At 41.6% G+C, this 14,153-nt stretch overlaps 2 protein-coding genes across 4 annotated transcripts in view; one reads left to right on the forward strand and one right to left on the reverse strand.

Moving 5' to 3' along the window:
• Positions 1-14,153, forward strand: part of LOC105878114 (protein nucleotidyltransferase YdiU-like) — a 168,301-nt gene that overhangs the window by 96,388 nt on the left and 57,760 nt on the right. The window lies entirely within an intron of this gene.
• PDSS1 (decaprenyl diphosphate synthase subunit 1) overlaps positions 22-14,153 on the reverse strand; it is a 165,300-nt gene continuing 151,168 nt past the window's right edge. Inside the window, exons 20-23 of one of the 3 annotated variants that reach the window (XM_012777306.3) lie at positions 9,817-9,897; positions 9,559-9,672; positions 4,011-4,091; positions 22-443 (exon numbers count right to left, since the gene is read on the reverse strand). In XM_012777306.3, the coding sequence (XP_012632760.1) occupies positions 303-443; positions 4,011-4,091; positions 9,559-9,672; positions 9,817-9,897 (417 nt within the window). In that variant the 3' untranslated portion in view covers positions 22-302. Of the gene's footprint in view, positions 444-4,010; positions 4,092-9,558; positions 9,673-9,816; positions 9,898-14,153 lie in introns of those variants that run through there. The other 2 variants (XM_012777308.2, XR_012914873.1) reach the window with 2 other exon arrangements.

The following is a 14,153-nucleotide window of genomic DNA, read 5'->3' on the forward strand; positions in this document are numbered from 1 at the left end:
TTGATTATTTATTTGTGTAATGGCTTTACATGTGGATATTAACAGTGTAAACAATACCACATATAACCATCAAGATACCTCGATTCAAATTTATAGGACCAGAATGACAGATTCAGATGGCTTAATTACATTTAAAAAGTTTTCTGAAAAAACACTGCCAATAAAAAAAATTGCCCATCAATAAGGTTGATATTATTTTTTAAAATGATTTTTGGTTATGTGCACATGAAGCAAAGTGTATTCCACAAAATTCTTTAGGCACAGTCTGGTAAAATAGCTGCCAGAAAGAACAGAAGGAATTGTCATTTATCTCTAGTGAGTACGATTTCTGAAAGTTGAATGAGGGCATCTCTTTCTGGGGATGGTCGAAGTTTACTGATCTCTCTTATTGCTTCATGGCAGTACCGCTGGGCGAGGTAGGTTGTTTGCTGCACACCATCACTCTACAAGACACAGAACAAAACAGAACAGATGCCTGTCACTGACTGTATCAGTGCTTAAATTCCTCCTATAGTGGATTAAAACATACTTTTGAGATCAGATGAGCTGAAGGGTCAGTTATACAGTTAATAGCCAAACTATGTTTCTAGTGTTCTCTTTCCAACTCATAGTGCTAGTAACTTCCTCTGGCTGCTTTTAGGCCCTTTTCTAAGATTGAAGCAGTTTTTATTCTATTAGCATGCAAAGCAACTAACTAACTCATTGATACCAAGCACACTCTATCTTGCTGTATTTTTTTACTTCAGTATCAGAGTTTTTAAAAAGTTCTATACATACAAAATACTTTTATACAAAAATTTAAATGAAAAAACCTAAAGTAAAAAATAAAAAAAGAACTCAGATACAGTAAAATGAAATTCTAGAGGGCTTATGATGAAAATCAACAGTTCGTTTCTCCCAAAGGTACCAGCTGCATCCATTAATTTCTATTTCTTATTAATTTTAGTTATCTATCCCCCCCCCCCTTTTTTGAGACAGAGTCTCACTTTGTTGCCCTAGCTGACAGCAACCTCAAACTCCCGGGCTCAAGCAATCCTCCTGCCTCAGCCTCCTGAGTAGCTGGGACTACAGGCATATGCCACTATTCCTGGCTAATTTTTTTCTATATATATTAGTTGGCCAATTAATTTCTTTCTATTTATGGCAGAGACGGGTCTCCCTCTTGCTCAGGTTGGTTTTGAACTGCTGACCTGGAGCAATCCGCCCCTCGGCCTCCTAGAGTGTTAGGATTACAGGCGTGAGCCACTGCACCCGGCCTATTTTTTTTTAAGATGATGATTTAGCATCTCCATACTGTGCCTCCTAGTTGGATCATTATATTACCACCTTTAGTCCTTCTGTAGATTACCTTTGTTATCATGCAGCATCGATTTCTGATTTTATAATGTATGAGGGTACCAGTGCTTCTGTCCTTTCCTCAAACTATACTGTCACACTATAGATTTACATTCTACTATGTAACCATGTTTTTAGTATTGGTTCTTTCTAAAAGCAGAACACTAATAAAGTATTTATTATTTCTATGATGTAAAAATATTTACTGCAGAATCAAGTCATATACTGTAATTTTATTTCCTTCTCCATGGCTCATGATCTTTGTCATTTAAAGGAGAACATTCTTAACATTATGGTTTGAAAAGCCTCTGATTTTCTGTACTCTACTAATTTTCTTAAAAAAATGACACATTTTAGTTTGCTGTGCTTTTTTGTACAGAAGCCTGCCTTCTCTTCATGTTTCTGCACTTTTTGCCTTAGTACATATGCAAACAACCTACCCAGAAAGTGTGCATGGGAAGTCAACTTTTTAGTCCTTATGTGTGATTTTCTTTTGCTTTCAGATTTAATGGATGGTTTAAGTGAGTATAGGCATTCTAGGTTTAAAATGTTTTCTCATCATTTGGAAGGCCTTGCTCTACTCCTTCTAGCATCTAGTATTTTTGCTATACATACCAGTTTTGATATCTTTTCCTTTTGTAGGTGACCACGTTTTTTATTCCTGAAATATTTGTTACATGACTGTACTGATCCTCTTAGCTTTTCTCATTTTGCATTTCTTCCCCTTCTGTTTATACCTTTGGAAGATTTCCCCAATTTCAGATGGTAACCCTTCTTTGGAGTTAGTTTTTCACAATCATTTTCAATTTCTTAGAGCTTGCTCTTATTTTAAAAATATTATCCTGTTTTTTTGTTGTTGTTGTTTGTTTTTGAGACAGTCTGACTCTGTTGGCCAGGCTAGAATGCAGTGGCGTCAGCCCAGCTCACAGCAACCTCAAACTCCTGGGCTCAAGCGATCCTTCTGCCTCAGCCTCCCGAGTAGCTGGGACTACAGGCATACACCACCATGCCCGGCTAATTAATATATATATATATTTTTTATATGTTTAGTTGGCCAGTTAATTTCTATTTATAGTAGAGACGGGGTCTCGCTCTTGCTCAGGCTGGTTTTGAATGCCTAACCTTGAGCAGTCCATCCCCCTCGGCCTCCCAGAGTGCTAGGATTACAGGCATGAGCCACCGAGGCTGGCCCCTGGCTAATTTTTTCTATATACTTTTAGTTGGCCAATTAATTTTCTTTCTATTTTTAGTAGAGATGGGGTTTCGCTCTTGCTCAGGCTGGTTTTGAACTCCTGACCTTGAGTGATCCTCCCACCTTGGCCTCCCAGAGTGCTAGGATTACAAGCGTGAGCCACTGCGCCTGGCCCTGTTCTTATTTTATTTTTCCCAAGTCATTATTTTTGTTTATTTTGGTCTCTCTTGTTCAGCAAACTTTAATCACTGAGTTGTCCATTCACATTTAATGATGGACTAGGGACTAGATTTAGAAGCTCTATAGGTGAACAGGGAGCTAGAATTTAGAAGACTTTGGAGAATTTGTTTAGAGAACATTCCTGTGGGGTTTTTTCTATGTGCATTTCTGGGTGGGATGGCTGGAAATTCACTATTTTCATTAGAGCTACAATTAATTTCACTCTTTTCGGTCCCACTTCTCACTCTACAGTAATACTGTTATTTCTGAAGCCAGAACCTCTCCCAAGGACACTGACTCCTTTATCAGCTACAGCTCCACCTTTAGATTTTATAGTATTGCCAAACCAACCTCCAAAAAAGCAGCAACCCATATTAGATTATAATGCTTAACAGAACAGTCATAAGTATATCCTTTTTGGAAGGGGGAGGAGGTTGTTTTTTAAATGTTTTAAAGATATGAAAGGTAATTATTTGGGATTATTTCATGTAATGCACTAAGTATAGATCATGTCTGCTTACTAACAGTTGTTTGCTCGATCCATCTCATTCACTAGATCTGTTGGTTCCAAATGACTTGGAACTTGGGGATAGCTCATTCTCAAAAGACAGCCACCCAAACTGAAAATTTGCAAAGAGCTGACTTCTACAGAAAATGTTTGAAGATACATGGCAATATATTTGAAACAAGCCACTAGTCCCTGAACATGGAGTTAAACAGTTCTTTCTTTAAAAGAAAAACATTTCAGTACAGTTTGCCTATGTTGGTTTTGATTTTTTTATTGATAATTTCTTCAGTCACCTTTGTAACAGTTAATATACGATGGACTCGAGAGGCCAGTTATGAACAGACTATTGCAAGAGCCCGGCTGTCACGGCTCGAGTGCGTGGGGGAGGCTGGAGGGAGTCGGGAGGCTGGAGGGAGTCTGGCGGCTGGGAACAGTGGTGCTACTGAGGGATGTGGGGAGGCTGGTTCCAGACCGGTGGGTCTCAACCCTTCCTTCTCATTAGAATCACTTGGGTAACTTTTTAAACAAAATTAATGTCCAAGCATTACCCAAGACTATTTAAGCTAAAATCTTTGGGAAGCAGCCTAGAAGAAAAATGAAAATTAATTGAAAATAAGAAAAATGCCTTTTCCCTTCTCAGTTTTTGTCAAGAGTTGACTAAATGTAGTCTTGCATCTAAAATTTAATGTTACATTATTTGTTTTGTTAAAGGAATTTGCTACATTATACCCTTTTTCCTTTTAAAAATAATCTTACCTGTAATACATACTGTCGAGCTCTGTCCACATCTCCTGGCAAACTGAACCGTCTCATTATCATAGCATTCATTTCTGGAAACTAACCATAAAGAAAGAAAATCTATTTATTGCTCTTGAGAGAATGAATAGAATGTTCTAACATTAGTTTGTAATGACAGGAAATAACAGAAACAAAAAAAAGTGACAAAATGTCTAGATGATGTGGGGGAGCAATAAACTGTAGCAACTAAAGGTGAGCTAAGGGAGACATCCACTGTCCATGCCTGGGCATTGCGTGGTACACAGGAAGAGCAGCCATTGAGTCTTGTGTTCGTTCTGATATTCTATCCTTAGTCCCAATATTGAGTAAGAGAGGCAGGAGGAATAAAGTACCTCTCTAGAACAATATGGTTCTTATCCTTTAGATTGCATCAGAACACCTGTACAGCCGGTTGGTCCTCTCCCCCCGAGATTCAGTTCAGTAGGGATGGGATAGGCATGCATTTGTAACAAATTCCCAGGTGATGCTGAGACTTTTTGTTTCTGCTGACATTTTGAGAATGACTGGCCTCGGATGGTGGTGGGAATTAGGCATTTCACTCTAAGTACTAAAATTGAGTGCCATTTGAAAGCTTTTGAGGTTTCTGAGCAGAGGGTATTTATGAGCGCACATAGCTCTGCCAAGCAGCTTATAGTGTGGATTTGAGCAATGGCGCTTGACACTGAGTGTATACTGGGAACATCTGAGGCAGTTTAAACACCACTGCCTGGATCCTCTTCCCAAAGATTTAGATTATATTGGCTTGGGGTTTAGCCTGGGCATCAGGGTCTTCAAAACTTCCCAGATGTTTTAAATGTGCAGCCAAGGTTGAAAATGATTAAGTTTGAGGAGACAGAGGTAGAGCTACCAATCAGGTTACTGTACTGAATTACAAAAAGGACCAGAATTAAGCTGATGGCAATAAGACAGACAGAAAGAAAACAGGTACAAAAGGCAGTGAGGATAAAAATCAATGTTCTACAATACTTAGCAACTGTTTGGGAGCATTTCCAACATTAATAGAACAAGAACGTGAAGACACCAAATCACTTCACTTCCTAGATCCCAGCTCTAGCCTTGGTTTTACCCCCAGCTGCCACATCTGAGTGAGTTTCTTAATCTCTTAGGTGTTAGCCTCTCTGTCTCATGATCTGAAATCCTTCAGTTATGACAGTTCGTGATTCCATGGAGTAAGAGTTAAGATGTCTTTGGTCCTGGACACGTGCTTACAGCAGTTGCCAGTTTTTCCCTGGCAATGAACTGAGGAATGAAATAAGTTGTTGTCCTGTAACCATCACATGGTATTAGTAATCCTAGAAGAAAACATTGGGTACACATAGAAAAACCTCAACCAAATGATGGCAGATGAAGTAATATAATGTTCCTTTCAGAGCAAAGTAAGAGTTAATACAAAGTTCTAAACCTGTAGAGGTTGCTAATATGCCTATAGAATTTAAAGAGCCAGCAACTGCCTTGTTCTTAAATGAAAGCCAATAATTTGCTTTAGTTACTGATCTTTCAAGGATAATTTAAGGTTTACAAGAAGGGAATTGGGAAAGCCCAAATCAATCAATTTTTGTGGTAAAAAGCCAAATCAGGTAGGCATTTGTTTTAGTTTTTTTAATACCACATCCCCAAACGGGGTATCTACCTGGTCATATCCTTAACACTGATGTGATCCTCTCCTGGGCTTCTGGTCAAATCATCTTGTTTATAGTGTTGAAGCTTTTCCTGCAGTACCAAGTGTGGAAAAATGTGCTGACTGGGTGGTTTCTCTGATGCTTTTTACTATAAAAAGCACTGAGAAAGCAAAATTTGACAAGTATTTGCATTGAGTGTGACTATATCCTTCCTTCAAAACATGTAGAGTGTGCAATTTTAATATGTAAATACCAAACTCTTCCCCTAGGCACTCCCCCAGCCCCTCAGTGTGTATGTGGAGAAGAAACGAGAAACATAACAGGAAGAACAGTTGCCTGCCTGCAGATTTGGTGAGAAATAAGAAAGATTTTGTTTGCTCAGGCTGTGTTTTTAAGAGTAGGCAAACCACCCGTGAATAAATCAGGTTCTAACTCTGTGAAATCTGTCCATATTATAAACTACCAATGTGATAAGTAAACTGGATTAAGTTTACCCAAATAAAACTTGGGTAACTCTAAGGCACCAACTAGTTACCGCAACAGCATAAGCCTGTGCAGCTGGTGCAGGGGATGGTGGTGACAGGTGGAAATATGGCTGGAGCCTGACATTTAGGTCTAGTGACTTAGCAAATAAGGAGAAACACAGAAGAAAGGAAAACATTTCCATTTTGTTTCTGAGGATTCCAAACTCCAATCAACATGTTTTTGTTCTTGAAGAAAATATGTACGACACATAATACTGTCATCCCTGGGATCTCTCTAGAAATCCTGAAACTTTTTTCTTAAATCCCCTGTATCAAATGTTATCCCCTGCACCAATCCATTCAGAGAGATGTTAAAAACAGTGGTATTCACAGGAGAGGGAATTTCTGTCCAGTGTTGGGTTCAGCAAATTCCAAGACAACCCATCATGCCAACTTAAAAAGATAAAAGTGGTTTCCCAAGACTGCTTGTTCTAGTCCAGAGAGACTTGGGCTATGTTCATTAATGGAGAAGTTCAAAGACTATCTAAGCTGCAAATAAAACTCACCTACCTGTAGAAAAGGATTACAAACATCTCACAAGTGCTCCACTAAATAGGAATGTTAATCACAAAAATCAAGGTGTGACACAGGCTATTTTTTAATGTCGTCAGTGCAAGGGTGGAACAGGTTACCTGCTCTGTGGGAAGACCTGCCTGGCATCATACACACCTGTCCCGTACTAGCTTTATCAACATAACCAGTGGCAGTGGTAACACAGGGGACAGTAAGATGAATACTGGTCTTAGAAGACTCGTTCAGCTGCCTGCTGTGCTTTTTACCAGCTGCTTAATTTTGGTGAGGTGTGTCAGTTTATTTGTAGAACAGATATCAGAATATATGCCACAAATAGGAGTTGTGAGATTAGAGATAACAGATGAAAAAATCCTTTGTAAACTAAAAATGCATTTTCATGAAAAGGAGACACTGCACAATCTCATGGTATTTTTGTAGAACTTGTTTTACCGAAAATTAATTTTAGTCCTGTAAATCTTTTGACAGATTTCTTGCTAAAAAGCCCCTTTTTGACAGCATAATCCACAGTAGAGTCTAAGTTTGCTGTTTTATTAGAAAAACAATTCATAAATACAAATTTGACTAACTCTGGCCCATGTGCCACAAGTCAGAGAAATCAGTCTACTTTTGAAATGAGTCCTGTCCAGAGTCACTTCCTGCTGGACTCGGTCTGTGTTCCCTTTTCTGAAGCTGCAGTGCGCCCTTTAGACTCCTCTTCCCCTTGCCTCACGGGCAGATGACAAGAGTGCTGTCTGCTGAGAGTGAGTGGGCACCTCATGACTCTGGGATTTCCCAGGGAAGCACACACGAAACCGTGGTTTGGGGCGCTGTAACCTTTTTTGTTCTTTTTGCTTTAAAAAGCAAAAAAAATCCCCACTATTTTTCAGTCTCTTATAGATTACTGACAGATCAGTGTGTAGGAGGGGTCCATTTCCCACCCATCCTCCTCGCCCCCATTATATGCGAAGGCAGAATTAGCCATCACTCCTTTGTGTAAAGGAAAGTTAGTTAGTTACTTTTGAAGTATGTTCATAGTGAAACACAAGCAGAAATAGGCCAGCCTGTTCTCCCCCGGTCACCTTACGGTTTAAGTAGGATTGTACTTACCATCATGGGACTCAGGACAAGATTTATAACTGGTAAGATTCCAAAAGTATAGCAACCAAACTTTTTAGTAGACTGTAAGTTGCTTCAGGGAAGGTCTTGTTCCTTAGTTAATTACCGTGGCAATCCCAGAACCCAGCTAAATGAATCTTTACTGAGCTGGCTGGGTTTCAGCACACTCAGTCCGTCTTAATGTTCTTTACTCACATTTACTAACCGGCATCTGAGGAGCAGATTAATGTCTGTAGCTGTACAGACGGTAGCCAGTGACTCATTTTTCTAATCTCAGGCATACTTTTACATTTGCATTTCTAATCTCATGCATACTGTTTTGTGGGTTTATGGTAAAACAAAATACTCCTCACTCATGCTTTCGTGTATGAAAAGGAGTTTTATAAATTACTGTCAGAACTTGACACGTGTATTAATATGTTCTCTGAGTTCTGGCTGGCAAGGTAGTCTCACTGGGAGGAGACCCATTTATAGCACACCTTTCACTTCTCACCTCGGCCTCAAAAGTTTGAGGGAATGGAGCTTAGCAATAGTGAGGACAGATGTTTTTACAAAGTGCCCCAACATCTGCATTCACAACCCGCAGTCCTCGTGTGGCTGCTGTCCACGGTATGTTGCCCAGGGTGACCTGGCCCAGCCACCCAAGACATCAGCCTCTCCAGGGAAGAATCACCCTGGCAATGGCTTTGCTGCATGGTGGACAAAAGGTTATCTTTCCTCTCTCAAATCAGAACCTCATCAAAAGCAAGGTCACTGTGTATCAAAATGGAACCACCAAGTTCTATGAAGGACATGAATCATCTTTGTAAATTTTAAGGCTAGGGGCAAAGTCTTTGAAAGACTAAAAGTTACTAACATGTTAGACCAAAGAGCTAGTTTTTAATTTCATGACATGATGATAAACATCTTCATTGTTTTGCCAAATAATGAGTTAAATACTAAGATGAAAATCTATTAAAAAGATGTCCAAGCACCAGCTAATGTCTCACTTACTTTAAATAACATTTGGTACAGCCAAAAGCAACGTGGCCAGGGTCCAGAGCAGGCTGTGAAAATGTCTGCTTTGTAAGTCACTGCAACGTCTTTGAAGCTTTGTAAGCGTTTCATCCATACCAAGAGTATGAAGGCAGCTTGATTTCCTTCGTTCCTTGACAGCCCCTCCATCTGGAGGAGGGACTGTGTGCAAAGACCTAGTGCATTCCACTGACTTCTTGACAGTTTGAGGCAATGGCTGAGGCTCTGAGACCTCTCTCAGAGCAGCACAGTCCATTAAACTTCTAGAACTGGAGACTTTCTCAGAATTTCCTATGGTTGGAGGCCCTGACGCTTCCTGTGCCTCAAGGGGCTCTGAGGAACACCAGAGCCCAGTCCTGTGATCAAGATGTGGAAACCATTCACCTTGCCAGGGCCGAAAATATGGAAATAATGATAATAATGCTACTTAAATACTTCTCGCACTTCACAGTTTATAAATAAGGAATAGTTACCTCAGATAATCCTCACCACCACTCTGGGAGGAAGGTTATAATTTTTTCAAGGAAACAGGCTTACAGAGGTGAGATGACTGGCTCTGAGATCTCAGTCACAGAGCCAAGATCCAGTCTAGGTCTACGGTCTCTTATCTAAATGCCTTCCCATCTATTCCTTTCCTCAACCTTCCCATCAGCTGTGCCTGGAGACCCTGGTTCTGCAGGGCTGCCCACCGGTGTGGCAAGAGTAGATTGTGAAACCTACCTGCTGAGAAGCAAACAAGACAGGGCCAGTGGCCAACCCAAGCTTCAGATCAGCTGATGTTGGTTTGCCCATCTGGTCAGAACAGGAGGTGAAGTCCAACACATCGTCTATTAGCTGGCAAAAGGAAAAAGGGAACGTGAAAAGCACCACTACGCACGAACATCACTGCCACTATTCTCGCTATTAGATTTACACCCTGGGAGAAAATGTCAACTGCGCCAACACACCACCATTCTTACAGATAAGCAGCATACCAACCTGAAAAGCTATGCCCACGTTTTTTCCATATTGATAGGCAATCTCATGCACCACTGGGTCAGGGCATCCTAGAACGGAGACCTGAAACACAAAGGGGATTCTGAGAAACTGCCACCAGACAGCAACAGGTAGCTGGCCGCTTGGTGGAGTCATGCGTGCATTCCTTTAAATGAGGTCGTGAGGGTAGATGATGTACAGGAGCGACTACATCAGGAGGAGACCAAGCATGTACAAGATGGTGTTTTCCATGAAAGAATTTCAGTCTCAAATTGTTTTCTTAAATACTAAGTAAACTATCCTTTCCCCAAGCCCCCTTTCTTACTGGATAAGCAGTCTTTCCACTGCTAAGGAAAAACTGAGCTACAACTAGACTAGTTCTGCTGGTAATATGCTAAGTAAACCTTTCTGACATGCAAAAGAAATGGACCCTAGCGTGTGAAACACTGGCTCCCAGCACCCAGCAAACTGGCCCAGTTGTTGTTGGCTTTAATAACCTCTACTGATTGATCCTTTGTATTGGGGCTAGAGATCTGATGTAATGACACACGGTGCTGCCATGTATTTCCCCATCTCTAGTCCTTTCTTTTAATCATCTTTGGTGAGTTCACTGATTCTGAATGCAGCTGTTTACTGATATGTCTGTAATAGCCTTAAGCCTCGTGCTTCAGACACAGACATCATTTCACATCAGAAGGATTGTCACTGGTCTTACTATTTCCATATTTCTCTCACAAGAACTAATATAACTAACTGTATAAAAGCTGCCCACTTTCAGTGGGGAGAAACTGGAGGCTTCTGAAAGTCTTCTTTAATCTCCAAAAAAAATCTAGCTGGCACCGGCCCCGAGCGCGTTTCCCACTGCTGTGCTGAGCGTGCTAAGCAGCCCAGCCGCGTGTGCAGAAAACAAAGCCTGGGCAGAAACCAGAGGGGGCGGGGAGAGACAGTCCCTGCTGTACCGGACAGGAAATGTCTACACTGACTCGATGAGAAAGCCAGACAGGGCTCTGCAGTCTCCGTTCCATAGGGACGGCTGATGACAGGCCCGTCCGCTGACCTTCAGTCCCTACCTCTGTGGTTCTCTGCGCGGACACAGGTATGGCCCGGCGGTGCCAGCCCTGCAGTTAACTGCCAGGGTTGGATTCGTGCCCCTCACAGTTACCAAGTGACCGTGGCATGTTACTTAATCGTTCTGTGCTTCAGTTTCCTCATCTGTGACATGCAGAAATAAAACACTTGCCTCATAGAGTTGCTGGGAGAAATAAATGTGGGGGCTATATTTAAGCCCGTAGTATAGTGCCTGGCATCTGGTTAGAACTCAATATATGTTTGCTATTGTTAATAACCACCCTCCTCCTCCTCCTCCTCCACTGGATCCAGAAGCAGGAGCTTTGGCAATGTCCCTGCACCTCTGCTAATTCACGCCAGATCACGTAATGTCCTTCCTTAGCCCTGTGACTTTTTGACAACTAAGGAAGCCTGTGACTGTGTAACCCTTGGCTGTTAAATGCATCATAAAACTGCACACACCATAAAAGTCCAGGTGGCTACTTACCCGAGTGGATAAAAAACTCATAGCTGCTTTCAACAGCGAAGACCTTACCACTAGCGGCCACTGACCCATGGGCTCCTCTTTTCAACTAAACAGTCTGGGAGACCATGGAGGACAATTTAGAAACTTCGGAAGAAGCCAAGATACCCATTATTCATCAACTTGGCTCAAAGGATGAGAGCGTGGCAGGTTTGGGCTGCCCGGGATAAGTGGAGCCCAGACATTCCTTTCCCAAGGCAGAAATAACTGATAATCTCTCCTGTAGCGAGATTAATGCCATTTCCTCAACACAAAGCCAAACAGAAATATACACTTTCTTCCTGAAAAGTAAAAGATTTTAAAAAAATTATTTCTAAACTTAATGAATGAAAAATTTATGGAACACGTATGATCCGCACTTTGTATTATTTTAACTAAACCTCACACTATCCCATAAATACTTATGAGGCTGGGAGTGGTGGCTCACGCCTATAATCCCAGCTCTTTGGGAAGCTGAGGTGGGAGGATCTTGATGTCAGGAGTTCGAGACCAGCCTGGGCAACACAGTGAGACCCTATCTCTAAAAAAAATTTCTAAAAACTTGGCTGCGTGCAGTGGTGCACACCTGTAGTCCAGCTACTCTGGAGGCTGGTGTGGGAGGATTGCTTAGCCCAGGAGTTCAAGCCTGCAAAGAGCTATGATCACACAACCCACACCCCAGCCTGGGTAACAGGGTGAGACCCTATCTCAAAACAAACAAAATCTTATGTGGTCGATGATAAAAGCTAACAATTCCTGAGCATGCACTATATGTGTGCTCCCTACTCACATCTGCTAATAGAGAAATGAGCTCCATTTCAACGGGCAGCTTCTGCCTCACACACGGTGGAAGAGCAACTAATTTACTTAGATTTCAACTACCACAGGGTAAAGACCACCCCAGAGTCCTGTCCCCCAGCCCAGGTAAGGACTGTCTGGACCTACGGCAAGAAAACCGAAAACTGCTACCACAACTAGGAAACTCAGATGCAACCCAGCACGACACACTCAGTGGCAAGGACGGGTACCCACTCGGAAGGAATGCCACTTGCTTGCGCCCAGCATGAGAGATGCCTCACATCTTTCTGCAAGTGGGCGGAGCATGAAAAATGATTAAGTCCAAGAAAGTGGAGCTCGACTAATTGTTCTGCTTGAGGCAGATGCTACAGGGGGCTGCGTCGTGCACATGTGCTTCTTTCTGGGGAAGGTCCACACCTTGCATCACAGGCCTGTGAGTCTTCTGACTGGGAAGACTGTTTGCACTGGCAGGGGCAAACACCTTATAGTTTTATATTTATCCAACCTCTCTATATTTGTTGGCTTTTTAAAATTATTATTTGTTTTTGAGATAGGGTCTTGTTTTGTCACCCAGGATGGGGTGCAGACTATTAGCTCACTGCAACCTCAAATTCCTGGGCTCAAGGGATCCTTCCTGCCTCAGCATCCCAGATAGCTGGGACTACATGTGTGTGCTACCATGCCAGGTCTAAGCAACTCTATCTTTGAAGTGTGTGTGTGTGTTTATGCCACCATAAGCATATTCTGATACATACATGTATTGTGACATTAGTTATTTAAAATGGTGAAGCATGCTGGGTGCAGTGGCTGACACCTGTAATCCTAGCACTTTGGGAGGCCAAAGCAGGAGGACTGCTTGAAGCCAGGAGTTCAAGACCAATCTGAGCAAGAGTGAGACCTCGTCTCTACAAAAAATAGAAAAATTAGCTGAGCATGGTGGTGCTGTAGTCCCAGCTACCTAGGAGGATAGCTTGAGCCCCAGAGTTTGAGACCAGCCTGGACAATACAGCAAGACTCCGCCTCAAAAAAAAGAAAAAGAAAAATAGCGGAGAGCATTTGAGCTCCACCACCAAAGAAAATAACATTAAAATGGGGTGTTGTCAAAAACCAACTGAAAATATTGGGAGAAAACATGTGCAACATAATATCATGATAAAAAGCTAATATAAATATTAATATATAAAGAGCTCTTACAAACTGGGGGGGGGGGAGACAAAACACCCAATAGAAAAATGGGCAAAGGACATGAATAGACAATTCACAGAAATGAAACTGTAAGCAAAAACAGCTCTTAACCATCTGAAAAAATGTTCATATCTTCTGTGACAATCCCTTCTTTAGGAGAAAGAAAAAAAAATGAAAAAATGTTCAGCTTCACTCAGAAAGGAGAGACGTAAAGTAAAACTCCATGGCAAGATGGCCTCTATTAGGTTGGCAAAAATCCAAAAGTCTAATGCCACATTTAGTGAGTAAGGATGCGGGGATAGGCAGGATACTCATCAACTGCTGGTGGAAACGCACACTGGGACAGCCCCAATTGAGGGAAATTTGATAGTGTCCAACAAAACTACACACGCCCTAAATTTACCCTGAAAACACACTTCTCATGACACAAAAGCACATTTACACAGGTTAGCTGTTGTACTATGATTTGTAATTGTAAAACCTAAAAGCCCTGTATATAGAAGTGTGGCTCAGTAAACCATGCTACATCCATACAATGGGATATATAGCTGTTTTAAAAATGAGGAAGATTCTACTCGTTGACATAGAATCATTTGCATAATATATTGATATTTGCGGAAAGCAAGGGGCAAAAGCAAAACAAACGAATAGTCCAGTATCCTGCTTATTGTTGTAAGAAAAAAGGGAAAATAACACAGTAATACATGTGTGTGCTCATTAGTGCAAAAAGAAACAGAGGAAGGAGGAACCAGAAACTCATGAGACTGTTCCTTGTGGTGGCGGGGGT

This window comes from Microcebus murinus, chromosome 25 (assembly GCF_040939455.1).
Source record: "Microcebus murinus isolate Inina chromosome 25, M.murinus_Inina_mat1.0, whole genome shotgun sequence".
NCBI classification, from domain to species: domain Eukaryota; kingdom Metazoa; phylum Chordata; class Mammalia; order Primates; family Cheirogaleidae; genus Microcebus; species Microcebus murinus.